The sequence below is a fragment of the Vicia villosa genome, linkage group LG6 (assembly GCF_029867415.1).
Source record: "Vicia villosa cultivar HV-30 ecotype Madison, WI linkage group LG6, Vvil1.0, whole genome shotgun sequence".
NCBI classification, from domain to species: domain Eukaryota; kingdom Viridiplantae; phylum Streptophyta; class Magnoliopsida; order Fabales; family Fabaceae; genus Vicia; species Vicia villosa.
Genome location: NC_081185.1, coordinates 162,187,510 through 162,208,454, shown reverse-complemented (window position 1 = coordinate 162,208,454; position 20,945 = coordinate 162,187,510). Strand labels below are relative to the sequence as shown.

Here is a 20,945-nt window from a genome sequence, read left to right as displayed (position 1 = left end):
AATTGCAACTTTTCAGCCAAACAGAGCCTATAAATTCCTAGAGTCCACATTCAACTTTCATCATTCATCACTTCGTCTCATCAAAACGCAAATCAGAAAACCATGAACGACTTACTCTCCGTCCAAAACGACGACAGTAACGGCCACCACCACCACGTCATCCAGATGGCGGAAACCTCCACCACCACCACCACCACGGTGACTACACTCCATAAATTCTTCGAAGAAGTGGAATCGGTGAAGGAAGAATTGAAAGAGCTGGAGAAACTCCACGTGAGTCTGAGAACCTCGCATGGGAAGAGCAAGAGCCTTCACAGCGCCACCGCGGTGAAGGAGCTTCGTTCTCGAATGGACTCCGACGTTACTCTGTCGCTAAAGAAAGCTAAACTGGTTAAGGCTCGGTTGGAGTCGCTTGATCGGTCCAATGAAGAGAGCCGGTCGTTGGTTGATTGTGGACCCGGTTCGTCTTCTGATCGAACCCGGTTGGCGGTGGTTGGTGGTTTGAGGAAGAAGTTGAAAGATTCGATGGAGAGGTTTAATGAACTTAGGGAGATGATATCGTTGGAGTATAGAGTGACGGTGCAGCGGAGATACTTTACCGTTACTGGAGAGAAAGCTGATGATCAAACTGTTGATCTCCTCATCTCTACAGGTACTAAAATTACGCAGTCCTTTATTTATGGGTTATAATTCTTATAGTTATTTAATGGAAAATGCTAACGATTGACTTTTTATGTGATTAATGTAATTTTTTTTTCGAATTTAGTGCTGTAAATCAGTTAATCTTAATCGTTATATTATTATAACTATTTGACTTTTGATTTAATCATATTTAAAATATTACTCTGTTTTTTATTATAAGTCGTTTTAAAAAAAATTGTATTTTAATATAAGTTGTTTTATAATTTTAATGAATAATTAATGATATTTTTTCTATTATATTCTTAAATATTTATTATTATATCTACTTTCAATTATGTAAACGTATCTTTCACATGATATTAATGAAGGACAATTTTGTAAAAACTTACATAATTTCTCATTTTTATATCAGAGTTATTATTTTTCTTAATATATGACTTATAATAAAAAACGAAGGTAGTATATAAGAGTGGCTAATTGTGTAAAAAAATTTACAATGACCGTAGATATTAATTAATCTCAAAGTTTCTTAAAAACTATTTGTATTCAATATATTAAAATTTAAAATATTAACTTTTGGAAAAATATTTATTAAGTATTCTTAAAAAGGGCCGGGAAAAACTCATTAGCATTACCCTTATTTAGTTTGTATATTGATGTTAAAATTACTTCTTTTATTTGTGTTGTTTCTTTTATTTTTATTATGATTACCTTATTTAATTTTGATTTTTATATCATATTTATATTTTAATTAGTTTGCTTATATAATTTTGTTAGTTTCAATCCATAGTTTTGTTTTTGTGTTGTTTTAAAACTTGCAATTATAGTGGTTATAGATAAGAAAATATGACTATATAGTATATACTATAGTAATAATGTTTAAATATTTAATTATTGAATTGAGCTGTCATAGTTGATTTTGACATTTATATATTTTATAAAATATCTTTTGTAGATTTAATAATTAAAATAAATGTTATAAATATGTCATTAATTTTTTTAATTTTTTATATAAATTGGATTAATAAACATCTGACTAATAACTTCTAAATTAAAATAATTTTTTTATGGTGGAATCATTAATAGTAAGATAAAATATACAAATTTTAGACTACCAATGAAGAGATTAATTACTATGCACGCAGTGTCAGTGTAAAATTCTTTACACATTCAGTGCATTATCACAACTATTGATAAATATTATTTTATAAATAATTATAATAAAAAATTAAATTTCAATAAATATTTAACGGTTATGATTCAATGACGGTGTAAAACTTGTTTACACTGTCTACTGTATGTGCATATCAATTAAATTTATCAATCAATCATTATTACTATATTATGGTAAATCTCTATTATGATATATATTTGATTATTGTGGATCAGGTGAAAGCGAAACATTTTTACAAAAAGCGATACAAGAGCAAGGGAGAGCAACAGTGATGGAGACAATACAAGAGATTGAGGAGAGACATGGTGCTGTGAAAGAGATAGAGAGAAATCTAAATGAGCTACATCAAGTGTTTTTGGACATGTCAGTTATGGTGGAAGGCCAAAGTGAAGAATTGAATGACATTGAGAGCCAAATGAAGCGAGCAAATTCGTACGTTAGGAAAGGTATACAACAAATACATGTTGCTAGGAAGCATCAAAAGAATAGCCGTAAATGGACATGTTTTGCCATTTTAGTACTTCTCATTATCGCTTTGGTTGTAATTCTTCCTATTATTTTAAAAAATAATTAATTAATTAATTTCTTAAATAGTGGCTGAAAACTTGACAGTCAAGTCATAGAAAAGGTATAAAAAATTACTTTCATGTTCATTAATACTATTTTTCTAATAGTTTTATATTGGTGTCGTGTTGTGTTTTTTTCCCTTACTTTTATGAATACTTTTTCATAAGAAAAGTTGTTCAAAGATTTTAAATGCTTGGTTTCTAGAACTAGTTGACAGGATTTTAAGGAAAATACTTAGATGGACACAGTTATACCACCTGGAGTTACACACATCCAATCACTTTTTTTTATTAATTATATAATAAAACTAAAATTATCTCTCTCCTCCATTATCACAACCACCCTCCATGTTGCCAATTAAAAACAAAATTAAATTTTAAATAAATTTAAATTCGTTCTCTTTTTATTAGTTGTTCCTAAATATATGGATTTAGGTATGTGTCCATGCAAGAATTCCTCCGATTTTAATTAAATATTTTATGAATGTTAGCAGTAGATATAATAAATAAAATAGAAAAGAAGAAAATAAAAGTTAAGGTTTCAATGCTGTGAACAATATAATTTTAAAATTAAGAGTTATAAAGACGATATAAAATAGAATATAAGTTACTAATTAAACTAATTTTAATTTGACTAAAACAAAAGATTCATTATCTATTTTCAAACATTTCCTCTCAAACTTTGAATTAAAATAAAGTATTAATAATAGTTTGTCATACAAAAAATCAAATAAAAAACAAATAACATCATATTCAGCCAAAAAAAATATTAACTGGTTAAAGATGAATTATCATGTTGGTTCTGGAATCAAAAGATTGATAAATAATTGAGCATGGAGGGGGAGAGAATGAGAGAGTAATTAATGAGGGTGAAATTTATTGGCATTATTCATTAATAAGATATCAAATGATATATATACAAAGGGCAATACCGTGCTCTGAGACACTTATCCATGAATCCATTAATATTCATTAAGAAAGAACTTATTAAAAGTATTATTTAAAACTGTTATAAAAAAAGTAATATTTAAAACCAAAAATTGAAATTTTCTAACCTGACGTTACACATTTTATTGCTTATTGGTTGTGCATGTTTTATTTTTAGAGTTTAATCGTCTGCAAGTTTTACACCGTCATTCAATTAGAATATAACATTCTGTCATGTCACATACATTTGTTTTAATTTTTAATTTGACTTGTCCTGATTCATGATCGTCATTGATTGACACTGTCAGTGCATATTCTTTTTTTTCTTATTTTTAACGCCTAGTGGACTTTTTAATTTTAAACAACACTACTTTTTCTTTTCATATTGTAGATAAAATATTTTCTTTCTATTTTTTTATTTATTTTATCAAAATAATTTAAATATTTAAATATAATATAATTTTTTTTTGAGTTTTTTAGTTATTAATTTTTTTTTGCATTATTTTATGAGTTTATTGGTAGTGCACAGTCAGTGTAAAGAAGTATTACACATACATTCAATCAAATTATTTTAAAGTGGCAAATTATTTCAGTATTTTAAAATTTAAAGGTTGACTTGGTAAGATACATGGCTGTCATTGGAAGTGCACATACCCTTTTCTCTTATTTTATTATTAATTTGTTTATAAGTGTTTTAAATTTTTGTTTAGTTTATTTTATATTTAGAAAATCAAATTCTCATATTTAAATGATAATAATATTGAAATAAAGTTATAATATTTGAACACCACATTTCATTTGATTTTTCGTATATCAATTATGTAGTGTATGAAAGAGAAAATAAATGAATAAGTTTATTTAAGTCAATTTAATAATTAGATATATTTAATTATTATTTTTTAAATGAATAAAAATATGATTGAAGCTCATTTAGTATTCTTTATCCAATGTTTCAAGAACACTGGTTAGCAAAACCCATATACAAATATAATTGATTAAGGTACAATTAACAATATATTTTTTAAAGAGTGAAGACTCATTTTGGTCCCTCACAAATATTACACGAGTCAAATTAGACCTTCACAAAAAAATCGACCCAACTTAATCCCTTACAAAATTTAACCGGATCATATTAGTCCTTCTGCTAATATTTTTTTCAAATCAGTTTTTTCCTACTTTTAAACTGGTTCTTTTCATACTTTTAAACTGGTTCTTTTCATACTTTTAAACCGTGACTGGACTGACACGTTAGATTTTTTTTATTTTTTAAATACTAAATTAATTTGTATTTTTAATTTCATTTTTAAACAGTTATCAATGAATAATATAAAAAAAGTCAAAATTATTTCTTATAAAGTAATTTTTTAACAAGTAATTTCCATGATTTCTAATAATATTAACAAATTCTATACATAAATTTTTACCTATGAGGTCTCAAATCCAAGTCCCTTCAAGTTAAATGATTTTCACTTTACAATTAGACAAATCAATTTCTATCGTTAATAAAGTGAGTATCATTTACAACTAGAAAAATCGATTTCTATTGCTAGTAAAGTGACTATTATTTACAACAAGACAAATCAATTTCTATTGTTAGTAAAGTGACTATCATTTACAACTAGATAAATCAATTTCTATTGTTAATAAAGTGATTATCATTTACAACTAGACAAATCAATTTCTACGGTTAGTAAAGTAACTATCAATAACAACTAGACAAATTAATTTCAATTGTTAGTAAAGTGACTATCATTTATAAATAGACAAATCAATTTCTATTGTATTAAATTGACTGTCATTTAATTTGAAGAGACTTAGGTTCGAGACCATACTGATACAAATTTTGTATTTTGTATTTTAAATTTAGAATTGTTTAAAATTAACCACATTGGTCTGAGTTCAACTCCTTATAAGAAACAATTTTGGCTTTTTTATATTATTAATTTATAATTGTTTAAAAATAAAAATAAAAATAAAAATCAATTTAGTATTTTTAAAAATGAAAAATAAATAAAATTCAACGTGGCAGTTCAGTCACAGTTTAAAACTAGAAAAAAGCCGGTTTGAAAAAATATTAACAGAAGGACTTATATGATTGTGGTGGTCGTTTTCTTTACCTCCCCGTTTCACTTGGGAGGACGGCACGCTATACCCTTCACGCGAAAATTGGAAGGAGAATGCGCCCGTGGTGGGATGAATTTTGTTTCAGTTCTTCCTACGATATCACACGAACTTTCTTATTTGTCCTACGAGTAGGAAAGGGGAAAAAAGATCTCAACTAAACCCTAGGAGTTTGCTAAGTGTGGGGATTTCACCTAGACTAGAAATTCTGGAGTCCGGGGGGTCGGTTATACATAGGGAAGTGTTTAAACACCCTACATATCTGTAGTACTCTACAGGAACCTTCTCTGTGTCATTGTGATTGTGTTTATTGCTAATGATTGGGAAAGTTTCTCCTTTGTATTAGGAGAAGGAATTGAATTAATTAAAAAAAGACAGACAGACAGACAAACTGACTATTTTTGGTATTTTATTAGCTCGCTGAGATTCCTTGTGAACCTCATGCCTACATATCCCTAGTGGAAGTCAGAGCTTAATGTAGTTCGGGGAACTAACTAGGGAAATTAATTATTTTTGGTGCCTTGCTTGAAGCTCAAGGTTGAAGCTTGAATTAAATCTCTGTTTACAGTAAAGAGACATGAAATCATCTCTACAGAGAGGTATTTGTACTATTCTACCACAAACATTTAAAGGAGTGAAAGAATAACTGAATTCATTTCATTCAAGAGGGGGACCTTACTTGTGTATGTGCAAGTATACCAGTCAAATGCCTCTTAAATGAAAGAAAGATGCTCATCCAAATTAGGGAAAGTTACCACATGTCTGGGTTTTACTGCCAGCTCATGCCTTTCAAAATCCTAAATGGGAGACTTGATTAAAATTGAAATGAAATGTAATGTTTGTTTGAATGTGGTAGAGTAGTAAAAATATCTCTCTATAGAGATAAGCTATGTCTATCTACTGTATAAAAGATTTGAATTTTAACTGGCTTGTATGAGGCCCAAGCTTGAGGCTTTTTGATTGATTAATTAATATTGACTCTGGGAGATGACTCCACTGGGGATTAATTACAGGGTATTTTTGTGTTCTGTACAAAGCCCAGAATTGAGGCTGACTCTACTTAGGGAGACTCTATTTGTGTGCCTTGTACAAAGCCCAAGGTTGTGGCTAACTACTGAGGATAATTGAATGAATGACTCTATTTTATGTGCCTTGTACAAAGCCCATGGTTGTGGCTGACTCTAGCTAATGAAAACATTATTTTCTGCCTTGTACAAAGCCCAAGGTTGTGGCAGACTCCTTTTTTAAATGAATTGAGTATGGATGACTCTATGGGAAAAGATCCTAGGTGTTAGGAATCTTTGACACATGAAAGTATGGTTTATCTGCCTTGTACAAAGCCCAAGGTTGTGGCTACTGAGTGATGAAGAACTCACTGGGGAGACTCTATTATCTGCCTTGTACAATGCCCAAGGTTGAGGCTGACTCTTGACAGGGGAGTTTTATTGTTTGGTGCCTTGTATGAAGCCCAAGGTTGAGGCTAACTGTTTTTGTTGATTTTGACTCTACTGAGGAGATTTTATTTATTAAAAGACAGTTTTTCTTTGGAAGCTAACCCTTTCCAGGGATTTTGACTCAGCTGGTGAATTTGTCTATTAAAAGACTGGTTCTATCATGTTTTTTGGAGGCTGACCCTTTCCAGGGGTTTTGACTCTTTTGGGGAAATTATCTCCTAAGAGAATGAATCTTTATTTATTTATTAATTGACTTTGGAGGCTAACCCTTTCCAGGAGTTTTTATTAAAATGACAGATTGATTTTAATTGACTTTGGAGGCTAACCCTTTCCAGGTGTTTTTATTAACATGAATGGCAGAAAGATTATCTAATGGAGACTTCTTGTTTAAAGCCCAAGATGAAGGCTGACACATGCTGAGGAGAAGCAAATATGGATCCTAGACTCTGCTAAGGAAGATTGATGAAGATAAGGGTGACAGAGACTGTCCATGTCTCTCATTCCAAAAGGAGTACTCAATGTAAAATTGAGACAAACTTAGCTTGTTTAAAGTCTGGTTTAAATTTGAAGAAACTCACCAGGGTAGGCTAAAAGGTGACTAAAGACCTGTTCCTATGTTTGTAAGAAACCTGATGGGTCCTTGTATACAAGCTCAAGAGGAAGCTGGAAATGCTTTTAAGAAGCCTGTGGGTCCTTGTACAAAGCCCAAGAGGAGGCTAATCGAGGGTCCTTGTTATAGCACAAGAGAAAGCTATGTGGTTTTGAACTTATTTTGGCTCTAAGCAAATGAGTAAGAGGTTTCACCGGGAATAATTCCTCTTTGGGTGGATGTGTCCTATTATTTGGATTCTAAGGTTTTTGCCAAGATGTTTCACCGGGAATAATTCATCTTGGGGGTTTGAACTACAGATCTCTAATTAGGAAAGAGCCTTCACCGGGAAGACATTCTCAATCCTAGGTCATATTCCTATAATATATATATAGTTTAACTGTCCTAGGGTTTATACTCAAACGTAATTCTAAACTAATATATATGCACAGTTTATATTTGACAGTAATTTAAATAAAGACTGTAAATTGAAAGCTTGTAAAGCCTAACCTGGATGGAGTGGAGGCCTTTGAAGAAGTATATACAGAGCCTCAACAGTAATTGGTGGATAACAGTTGAATATATATATGATAAACAGTTAATGGTTTTGAAAACAGAAGAAGTGAAGATGGACAAAGGTCACATAGGTATCTGAAGAGTTTCACCGGGAATAATGCCCTTCAAATACCAGAAGAATGTTTTGAAAACAGAAAGAAGATTTTGAAAATACAGTTTTGAAAACAAGCTAAGAAGAGAAGGTTTTTGGGACTTACACTCTATTAGAGGCCCAGTACTTTACAGTACTGGTTACAACAGCAATTTGAAAATGATTTGAAATGATATAAGGTTTTGTTGTTTGAAAACCTTAATCATTTGATTTATTCGGAGATTGAAAACAGTTTTGAAAATTGACAAAAGTCAACTTAATTAAGGTAAAAATAAAGATTTTCAACTAATTAAGACCTAAACAGTTAGGGTTTTATCATAAACTTATTTACAATATGATTAGGTTAAAACAAAGTGAATATATATTTAAAGTATTTAAGAAAAAAAACACTTAAAACATACTATTTTAAACCTAATAAAAATACATGAAATAAATAATATTTTTATGATTTTTTTGATTATTCACAAAATAGATATATTAAATGACAAGTGTGTGAAAAATGAAGTGAAAATGGTTTAATTTGATAAGTGAATTATTCATGTGAAGTTGTGAAGAAAATAAAAGAAATTATGTGTTAAAAAATAGTTTTTGGCCCTTGGAGGATTTGAACCCACGCCCTTGATGTCACCAGCCCAAAACAACACCACTGAGCCAACGCGCGCTTGGTGATAATAACTCTCACTCAATTGGTTATGTTTCAAAACAAGTGATAAATCATTGAAAAGTAAAAGAATCAAAAAGTCTGGGGCGAGGGGGATTCGAACCCCAGACTTGAGGCATGAAGAGACTAAGAGCGTATGGGAGGCCACTAGGGCAAGTTTGTTCAGTCGTTTAGGGAACGCCTACCATTCAAAATAAAATAAACTTTGGCCCCAGATTTAAATTTTTGTGCGCCATGGCCATAGTCATCTTCTTCCTCGAGCTCAAGGATTTTCAAAATCCTAACTCTCTGGTTTCTCAACTAAATGACATGATGTAAACATCAATCTTGTTCTAAATTTCCTCACGAATCCAGATATGTAACTAATATTTATTTATATGAACTATAGCTACCTAATTTCTCAGAAAACTCTAAGAACACATGAACCCTAAATTTGAAATTAAATGACAAACAAGATGAATAAATGAAAGATGATAGAGGGTTTTCAATCCTCTGATGATGCTAAACAAGATAGAATCGAGCTTTAACTCAAAGAGTGCTTAAAGTAAAGAGGTGAGGTTCAGAAACTTACCTCTGAAAATGGAGGTCGTGAGGATGATTGAGAACACCTGGACCTGAATGAATGATCTCAATAGCTTCCTTGAGACTCAATGATGCTAACTGAATGCTTATTGGAGCTTGAATCCTCCTGAATTGCTCTATGGACCTCCCTCGATTTGTGCTTCAAGTAGACATGGAGGTTGTTGAATTTGGAGTTACAGACGAGCTGCAGCCATCTGGTTAGCTTCACTATGACCTGAGGAGTGTGCCTGGATGATTGGCTTGGCTTGAAACCTCCTGAATTACTCTATGGACCTCCAACTGCAACAGCTCCAAGTGAGAGGTGAAGATGATGATTCTTCACTTACAGAAGTGTTTTAGAGGTCTAGATCACCTCTAAATGACTTCCCTAATGTGTTTGAATACCTAATTCCAAAGGAAGAGCTTTGGTTTGAAGAATCCGAGTCTTCTTGCCAAAGAACCTTTGAAAACCTTAAGTATGAAGAAAGAAGAGAGAAAGCAAGAATTCTGTTGCTTTGGTGTGGTTTCTGAATGAGAAAGAGACCTCTATTTATAGGCAATTGGTTCAGAGCAATTGAGCATAGTAAGCTTGCTTAGTGTAGTGAGTTTGGTTTCTTAGCCATGAAAAAATTCAAAGAATATTCCAAGTGCAATGATGAGCTCTTTGATACCACTCCCTAGCCATCGGTTTTGCTTGATCTTAGGGGACCAAATGGCTGCAGAAATGAGCTCCAATTGGTTGGGAGAAGATTCCTTTGATGAATCACCAATTTGTCATAAATTCAAAAATGCAATCATTACATAATCACATGCCTTTGTTTTTGGGAATCTTCTCTAATCCTTATGCAATGATGGAAATTGATGTATGGTATGGTTTCAGATACATTAGAGGTCGTGTAGCATCACTTAGTGAAGCAAAATGCACAAAATTGCAAAGTTTCAAATTGTACATGACCTGTAATTTTACTTCATGAGGCCAACTTTGAACAAGCATAACTCCTAGCTCAAATTGAATTTGGAGAAGGTTGAACACAATTTGGAAAGCCCTAAACATCTACTTCAAATCATTAGTTTGGAGTTTCTTCAGAATCCTTTGGCAAATTTGTGAAAAATGAGGCCAAAGTTGGAAGAAAACTAGGTTAAAACACTTAGAAAAATTTCTAAGTGTTTATGACCTAAAACTCCAAAATTTCCAAAACTCTTAAATGATTGATCTTTTGAAAAAAGTTCCTTTGTAAGATGTTGTTTTATTTTGCAAGACCTACAACTTTCATGTTGGAAGTTTTTTGAGTTGTGTAGGTGAAATTTTGAGTTCTCACCATGCCTTAAAAAACCCTAATTCCCGACTTTTTGCTCCTTGATGAATTTCTTTGGTCAAATGACTTCATTATCCATATATTGATGATATTGATCCTTAAAAGTCATGGTTTGACCAAAAATCTCAAAAGTCAATGGTGATCCCATACAGTTGACTTTTTCCTGGTAAGGTGAGATTTTGGACTTTTGTGTAGAATCAAGATCTTCTCCTCAAATGAATGATATAAATGGATTATATTGAGGTAGTAGAGGTTCTTGAATCATGTCTTGAGTTTTGGATCCATGCCCTGATTAAAAGTCAACTATCTTGGGGAATTAGGTCAAAAACCCTAATTGTCGACCAGATGACAATGATGACTGTAGACTTTGAATTGAGGTGTAATGTCCAGTGGATCTTGTCATATGAGTTATTTGAAGATGATTGATGTCTTTGAATGGTTCCCTGGGGCTTTTTAGGGTTTCCCAAAGGTGATCCCTGATTTTAGTCCTTGATAAGGCTCAAAACCCTAGTCTGTGGATCTGAATAATTCTGTACTTAGATGACTGGGTGTCTAATCAATCATAGGTGAAATAATGAAGCTCTTGAGTCTTATGATTGTATTAGAGACTAATCTTCCTATTGATTGATCCTTTGCCTGAGTTTTCTTGTCTTTGAACACCCTCGATTGAATGTCAGACTGCCCTGGGTACTTACTTTGACTTGATGAAAATCCTGAAGATATGTCATCTCAGGGGGGTCAAAAATTAGGGTATGACAATGATCCGGTTAAATTTTATAAGGGATTAAATTGGGTCTATTTTATTGTGAAAGACTAATTTGACTCGTGTAATATTTGTGAGGGACCAAAATGGGTCTTTACTCTTTTTTAAAACTAACCGTTGTATTCGGTTACAGCAAATTTGTAATCGGTTATAGAATAATTATGTTCAAATCTTGTTTAAGTTGTAATCAGTTACACCAAAGTTGTAACCGGTTACCAATCGATTATGTTTGAAAATTCTAAAGAGGTGTAACTAATTAAAGCCCCGCAGTATTCAGTTACAAGCACTTGAATTAGCTTTTTCACTTAATACACCACCTTAATTTTGTGCTCAAAGTCTTTCATGCTCATTTCCTTCTTTAATCTCTTGATTACTTCAATCTCCATACCATTGGTTAACAAATCAGTCATTTGGTCTTCACTTCTACAATACCCCAACCTCAATCTTCTTTCACTAACAAGTTCACTCAAGTAGTGAAATCTCATTTCAATATGTTTACTTCTCCCATGTACAATGAGATTTTTAGCAAGGTTTATAGCGGAAACGTTGTCAACCATGAGCATTACAACGTCACCCTATTCGATGTCCATCTCCCTCAACAGATTCTTCAACCACGCAACTTGACACTTGCACGACTTGACTCACATTACAATTTCTCCCCTTTTGAGAACATAAAAAAATATAATTAAAAAAGGACTCTAAACACCAAATAACAAACCATAAAACAGGTAATTCCCGACGAACACGTTAGGAAAAAGGCTAAAAAGAATATACAACAACAAATATTTGATATAGAACACGAAGATAAACATGCTACATGCAACAAAGCTCCAAATAGACATGAAACAATATTTAACAAAGTAAAATTAAGTGATTAAAACTATCAAAGTTGGCAGGTTAAGTAATGCATGATCAAGTATAAACATGCTCGAATGCGCATAATTAGCAATACATATTAAAAAAACTTAAATGCAAAAAAGAACAATAAAAAACATATGCTAGAGATGAATGAGTAAACTAATGTATATATAATAACAAGCATACACATAATGATATAAGACCAGATACAAGAGTTATAGAGACATACCAGTGTAGTCAGCAAAACTATGATTTTCTACAAAATAGTGTTAGTGAAAACATAATATTTAGAGAAAAAAAACTAAACTCAATTATCATTCTATTTAAAGCACGGGGAATATAAGATTCCCAAATCCCTACAGATCTAGTCAAAAGGTTCTCATGACAATGTTTTTTTTTTTAAATTCGAGCAAGCTAACTTTTAGTGTCAACATATTCAAAAACAACATCTCCTTTTTTAACAAGATCTATAAGAAAATGGTGTCGGATCTCAATGTGTTTAGTTTGTGAATGGAGTACCATATTCTTAGTGAGGCTTATCGCACTTAATCTGAATGCAACCAAGTTTTAAATCATAGTCTAGCAATTTTTGCTTTAGTCAAAAAACATGTATACAACAACTACCATCGGCTACATATTCAACCTCAAGGGTAGAAAGAACAACACTATGTTGCTTCTTACTATGCCAAAAAACTAAACAACTTCAAAATAAGTGACAGGTACTACTAGTACTTTTCCTGTTGGAATTGTACCCTGTAAAATTGGAATAAGAAAAACCTACTAAACTACATGCTTTTCCTTTAGGATACCAAAAATCGTGTTGGGAGGTTCCGTTAAGATACCTCAAAATAAGTTTTACAATCTTAAAGTGAGACTCCTTAGGTAACAAATGATATGGGGCACACATACACACACTAAACATGATATATGGCTTACTCGCTGTTAAATAGAGTAATGATCAGATTATACCTTTATACCTGATTATGTCGAAATCCACTCCTTTCTCGTCTTTATCAATTAGTACATTTGATGTCATGGTGTTGAGATAATTTTCGAGTTTTTCATTTCGAACTTCTTAAGAAGCTCTAAGAAGTATTTTGTTTGACTTATGAAAGTTTCTTCTTTGGCTTGCTTGATTTCCAATCCCAAGAAATATGTCTGCTATCCCATAAGAGACATCTCAAGTTCTCTCCGAGTCAAACTTGCAAACCCTTGACAAAAATATTCATTAGTTGAACTGAAAAATAATATTATCAATGTATATTTGAACTAAAAGACTATGCACATTTTATAGAAAAAAATTTATGCAAAAAATCTTTGATGCAAGATGAAACTAATGAAAAAGATTGTAATGCAACTAGAATATTATTTTGATGCAGGTGAAATTAACTTTAATGCATATGAAAAATAATTTTGATGCATATGAAAAATAATTTTAATGTATGAGTGACTATGATGCAAACAAAACAATTAAAATAAAAATAAAGAAATTGCAACTACACGGAGATAAAGGAGAATGAAACAATCATACCAATTACGATTATTTGGGACTAAACTTTGTGCACAAGTAAAACTAACAAACAACAACACTAATTCAACAAAAACAATACAATACGATTAAAAATATGATTGGATACATCTTCATTCACTTATCGTGAGAATTCATAAAGATTTTTAGACACTCCTACACAAAACATCTGAACTTGAGCAAGAATCTGAGGAGGAGCTCTCATCCTATTCTTCCCACGTGATATATGCTCCACGACCTTTGGAGCTTTTTTCTTTCGTCTTGTAGAATTCCTTATTTATTTTTATGATGTTTGGTGAGACTTGGTCAAGTAGTTACATAATGTCCCTATTTTCCACACTCGTAACACGTAATGTCATAATCATTTTTCTTGTGTTCATTCTTAAATGAATGAGGATTTCTAAAATTTACTAATCTTTTTTCAGAATGCCTAAGCTGGCTTCTTTTCAAATACCTGTTGTAGCGTCTAACAAATAAACACATATAATCTTATTTAGGAACATCTTCGTCAAATTTGTCACTTTCTTCCTTTGATTTACTAGCTTTAAAGGATGAAGCTTTCAAAGAAAGATCTATTTTCTTCTACTTTACCTTTCTCTTTCTTTTTAGATTTTTTTTTTTTGAAAATATTTTTGCATATTTATTTCTAATGTTTCCGATCAATCCAACCCAAAGGAACATGTTCTTTCTTGATTTGGTTCGGTTTGGGCTATATCATAAAAATTTGCAAGTCCAATCCAAATCAATCCATATATTTTTGATCGGGTTCTCTCAAAACCGAACCTAACCGGTATGAACACCCGTACGCCCAAGGGATCCAACTAATCCTTATTCATTAAGTTCATTTGAAACCTCAATAGCTAAAGGAGGGTACAAAAGCTTCGATTAGGCTCCTGAAAATGGTCTAAATATGATTAAGGGGCTAGATTTTAGGAACCAATCATCTAAGTCCATAGTGGTTGCAATATCCTAAGAAGACGAGATCTAGGCCCAAGGGATTATAAATACCTCAATATTGTGATACCAAGGGGGTAACAAATAACATAGAGGGAATACACAAATGCAATAAATTCCCACCTCACGTGCACAAACTTTCAAGACCACAACAACACTTAGGTTTTGTTTGGGAGTTTCGAAGAGAGGGGAAGAGAGGCTTCCTAAAATGAATTTTCATAAAAATATAGAAAAATATTTGATATTTTTTTGAAAAAATAATTTTTTATAGAATGATAAAGAGTTTTATAATTTCTATATTTTTAATTTTTTAATTTACAGAATACTATAATAGCATAAAGGATATTTGCAAGATTTATATAAACCATCTAGAGTTCTCTTTCAATACGAATTTTGAGTTCCCCAAATTAAGGGGTTTTTGGTGTTATGAATAAAAGCAAACCCTCAAAAAGCCTCTCAACCAAAATCCTTCAATTTTTTCCACTCATTCCTTCTCTTCTTTCAAATCTCTCCCTTCTCATTCCCTTCAAAATAACATCTCTTATCTGTTAAGAGTTGTTAGCATTTGTATGTTTAGAAAGTACCTATACAAATTTTCTTTATTTTACCTTTCAATCTACAAGTACAAATTTGTTATCATGGAAGTTCGGATTGTGTTTTTTGCCGCTTTTGGCCAACAAGTTAGTGTTGAAAAATCTAGAATCATGTTTTCTAGGAACACTCCAACTCATAATAGAAAAAGAATAACAAAAATCTCTAGGTATAAAGAAGAAGAGGAGATGGGAATGTATCTAAGGGTGCCTCTAAATGGGAAATGTCCTAGGCAAAGGCAATACCCAATATCTTGTGGATAAAGTCAGGATTAAATTGGGCAATTGGAAAAGGAATCAACTATCTTTTGCAAGGAGTGTCACTCTTTCAAAATTTGTTATTGAATCTTTTCCAAGTTACACCATGATGAGAAATATGGTGACTAAAGCTTGCTTGAAGAAAATTCAAAGAATGTATAGAGATTTCATCCAGGGCCACAATTGTGAAGATAAAAAGATGCACATTATTAGATGGGAAGACATTTGCAAACCTAAGAATCATGGTGTATTGGACATTCGAAACCTCAATTAGATGAATGAGGCTTGCATCAACAAGATGGGCTGGAAGCTCAAGAGTGGAGACACAACTTTATGGTGTCAGATCTTAAGAAAAAAATACATAAGAAATTAGGTTGAACTTGAAGGGAGTGTGTTGGAAGTGAAAAGTATGACTTAAACCCGTGGAAGAATATTGCTAAAAATTGGTCAACCATTGACAACCACACTACGTGGGAAATAGAGGATGGCAAAAGAATTAGATTGTAAGATGACTATTGGGTGGAAAAAAGGCTTAAAACTTAGAGAAGCTCTGCCTAGCAATGTTACCAATCTGGATGTCATATTGCTCAATGATTCAGTTGACACACATGGAAACTGGAAGTGGAATATAATCAAGTATAACCTCCCTTATGATATAACTGAAAGAATTTATGCCATTGAACTTCCGCATAAAGAGAGCACTAAGCAAGACATGTGCCTTTGGGGAGGTACTATAAATGAAGAATTCTCCATTGCTAGTTCCTATGATGCTATTTATAATACTGTTTGTAGAATGAAGAATGTGAGTTGGAGAAAAATATGGAAATTGAGAGTGCAAAAAAGGATCACGAATTTGGTGTGGTTTATGTTCCATAAAACCATTAAAACCAACTTGTATCTCAATAAGCTCAAACTTAGAGACTCATTTTGTGAGGACTGCCTAGGGAAGGTGATGAGAGACTGCAATGTGTCAAAGGAGACCTCGCAAGGTTTATTGAATCCCAATCATTGTGTTATCTACTTTAGGCTCGATTATGATGATTGGCTCGAGTTAAACGTGAATCAAAAAATGGGCAGAGAATGAACAAACTGGCAGACTTTATGGGCTACTGTGTGTCATAAACTTTGGCTTTGGAGCAATCAAAAGCTGTATGATTGAGACTATGTGCTTCTAGCATCTCTTGCTAGAGAGGTTCAAAATTATGTTGGAAACTATCATCATGCTATTGTCATGTAGTAGCCTGTGATCCATCAGATAGTCAACAAGGCTAGTATAAGGTGGGCTCCAGCTGAAGAATGATGGATCATTATCAACACAAATAGAGTTGTTAATAGCAAACCTATAGTAGGATGTGGAGGCATTTTTAGGAATGATAAAGGTGATTGGCTTGGGGGGTTTTGCCAAAAAATTTGGTATCTGCCATGTGCTCAATATAAAACTTTGGGGTTTGCTGAAAGGCATTCGAATGATGCAACTTTACAGGTTCAACAAAGTTGAGTTTCAGGTTGATAACTTGGAAGTTGCGAGAGCCTTAACAAGCGCCAAGACTAGTAGAAAACTGAAAATGAGTATGATAGGGAAAATTCAAGATAGGTTAAAGAGCATTCCAGATTTTCGTGTCAAGCACATTCACCGCAAAACCAACAAGTTTGTGGATCGTATTGCTAAGTATAGCGTCCTTATGCAAGTCACTCAATATAAATTTGTCGAGTACCCTCCGTTTCAGCATAGTTAAGTTGCCTCTGATGTGAATGTAGAATTCGTATCTCACTTAGTGTAGTGTGTTTTGGTGTTTGGGTTTCGGCCCTCCTAAAATTTAAAAAAAAAGTTTCTAAATTTTTGTTTTATTTTTATTGCATTTTTCATGATTTAAAAAATATATAAAAAAGGTTGAGCATTAAAAAGGTAAGTTGAGCATTGTTTAATAAAGTAAAAATATATGTTTTTACCCAAAATATATGTATTAAATGCATTGAAAATATAAATAATTAACTTTTTTTTTTAAAAATTAGGTGTATTTAATGCATTGATCTAGAATATTTTCTTAATTTGGAATGTTTACCCAATGCCCCTGGGGCGAGATAGAATCCTCTCCATTTTCTTTCCTTTCTTCATTACTATAGTTTCCAAATATTTTAGAGTGTATAATAAATCATCAAACCTAATTAGTGTCACACTATTGTATTAATGTTTCACAAACTATGGTAATGATAGAAATGAAGATGATGAGAAATGGAGAGGAGCTTGACTCCTATGAACACTCTTTAACACGACCCTTAATTTTAACCCTTTAATTCAAAATTCATTGTTTTGAATTTTTGTGCGAGTTTGAAACGGAAGCCTCCTTGATCTCTGTGCTCTCCTAATTACGAGTAGAGATCTACCCCATTTCTTAAAAAGAAATGGAGAGTCTATTATTATAATTTTATGTGTATATTACACGTATTTCTAAGATATGTGACATACATTTATTATTTATACATTTATTATTTATTTAATTTTATGCACATAAAACTATAGTAATGAACCTCCATTTTTTTTTAAAAATGGAGTGAATCTCTACTCCCTAATTACTTCCTAATATCTGTAAGAGCGATTGATCTGAACAAAATCTGTTTGTCGCCGAGCAGATTACAAATAAATAATTTTTCAATTACAAATAAAAAAATAAACATTACAAATCAAATTTACAGCAAAAATATCACAGAATCTTCCTATGTGAGGATAATCATCTTTGTTCTTTATCATTTGTCATTTCTTTATTGCCATTTTTATGCTTCCACAACATTAAAAAAATGCATAAATTATATAAGGCATCTCAAAGGAAGAAAATTTGTTTTCATCCTTTTCACTTTGCTTTTCCTTCTTTCTATTTCAATGTTTCACACATGCAGCTCTGAATCATCCTCCAAAAACCAACAAAATTTTCAATTTATTTGTTCTACCCTAATTTTGAGTATAAAAGAAGAAGTAACAATAGTAGAAGGGAAACCAGAACCAAGAAATTATAGAGAAGAAAGATAACAAAAAGAAAGAAGAGAGAGATTGAAGATAACGGAGGAGTTCTACCAGCGCCGCCACTAAACCGCCGTGCATAGCCTCTGGTTTCACAGCCCTGGTAACCCAATCGGTCCTTTCTTTCTCTTTCTCCCTCATCTTCACTACTTTTACTCCATTTTTTATTTCTTCCTTTCAAACCCATTTGCTGAAAATGAGGCTCGTTCTAAACTTTTGATCTACAATCTTCTTTTTTTTTTTTTTTTAATATTATTATTTTATTTTTTTATTATATTATTCCATCCATCCGTCCTAAAATAAATGTGATAAATTAAAGAGAGGATGACAAATTTACCAAATCATTAATTAATGTTAGATAAATATAAATTATAAGTATTCATTATAGAGTACAATTAAAAGATAAAAGTTAAAACTGCATTGGAAATTAAAAGCGAAATTTATTTTCGAACAAATAATTTTTACAATATGAAAGAGGCAATTTCACTAAACTTTCTAATATTTGTTGAAGCATGGAGCTAACTCTATTTTTAATAAGGGTCTTGATAACCAGTGTCCTCTGGGTACTCTTTAAGCATACTAAATAAAAAAAATATTTTTTATAAAAGTTAATATTTTAATTTTCAATACACTTTTAATGCATCGAATACACGCATTTCAATAAAAATTTATTACTTTAATCATTTAAAGAGTGCCCCAAAGGCACTGGTTAACATTTCCCTTTTAATAATTATTTATTTTAGGTTTATATATTTTCATAAAAATTGTATTTTTTTATTCTAATATTTTTTTTGACTTAATAAGTTGTTTTGGATTCTATTACAGAGGCAATTTCAAGATTACATGGAAATGCACATAATTATGATAATGTAATGACATATAACAGAGCGCCCTTGGAAAATGAAGCCATTTCAACCATGATAGCCTTAATTGCTACACAGGTAGTACATCATACATGAAACAAATGATTTAAGTTAATATTGTGTTTGTCTCTTAATCTCTAGTCATGCCTTTGGTTGTGTTGTATTTCTCGATTTTTTTACCACCTTGCCCCAATTGAAGAAAAAAAATACATTCTGGTCCGGCCAACCCCTAGACGGACGTGAGAGGAAAGTGTGGCATTTTGTTATTTTTTTTTTCATTTTATGGCAATGTGGTATTTTGTTTTCATAATAGTGGCAGGGTGGTAAATTTTTTTTTTATCTAATCACCGTTATAAACCAAGGTTATCCAGTTGTTAACGAAGGTGTTTCAGTCTTTCAGACTTGAGGGTACAAACTATTACAATTTTTTTACTACACCAGATGTTCAACTTTTCTTTATAATGTTCTTATATTTAATTTTCTTTATGAGTCAAATAGGTAGTCTCTCACTGTACATGCGAAAAAGCAATTTGTAGATAAAAAAGAAATATTTATTGAAGTATTGAAGAACTGTTTCTTCTAGTCTTACCTATCACCGCGTTTTATGCTATACTCAATATGTTCTTGTTCTACTTTATGGACAATTTTACCTATGAGTTGCAACATAGTTTATTAGTTACCGCAGTTTTATTACATTGTTATTTGACCAACTAATTTGAGTTGTTAGTGAGAATTTTCTAATACAAAGTCATGATTGTGTCATGATATATGAATGCTGGATGGATTATAGTGTCGTTAGCTCTCTTTATGTTGGGTCTCCTCCATACTTGCTTGTGTTTAGTCGGGATGAACCTGGATCAGATGTATAGTGAAGACCAATCATAAGCAAGTATAGAGGATATCCAACGCAAAGAAAACCAATGGTACTAAAATCTATCCGATGCGACATTCATGTATGGTTACACGATCTTGATTTTGTTTCAGAAAGTTCTCACTTACGATCCAAATAAGTTGCTAAATAACAAAGCAACTGCAGCAACTAGTAAACGATGTTGTAGCCTCGCATGCAAGACCGCCCTTAAGCAAAATAAGAACATATGATATGATTAATAGGTATTTCTAGAAAAAAAAGTTGCCCAATATTTACTTCTATTTGTATGAACTTGGTTCATTCGCATATATGATGAGAGGACTACCTATTGGGCTCATAATAGAAAATAAATATGAGTGCATTGTGAAAAAAAAGTTGATATGTAACAATGAGCTCTGTCACAGTGTTTCCTCAACTCAAGATCACATTCATTACGATTAGCACACATTGATTTATAATGATAACTTGATTATCTTCAAATTTGACGACTATTTTAAATTTAACATTCTTATGTTCTTTATCTGCATGATCTTCCGATACAATATTTGATACCAAAGACGAAGCTA

At 31.9% G+C, this 20,945-nt stretch overlaps 1 protein-coding gene across 1 annotated transcript; it reads left to right on the top strand.

Moving 5' to 3' along the window:
* On the top strand, positions 1–2,458 carry LOC131613045 (syntaxin-121-like). The gene is made up of 2 exons (XM_058884764.1): positions 1–652; positions 2,032–2,458. The coding sequence occupies exons 1-2, from the start codon at positions 103–105 to the stop codon at positions 2,388–2,390; spliced, it is 909 nt and encodes a 302-aa protein (XP_058740747.1). The 5' UTR covers positions 1–102; the 3' UTR covers positions 2,391–2,458.
* The last annotated feature ends 18,487 nt before the right edge of the window (positions 2,459–20,945 follow it).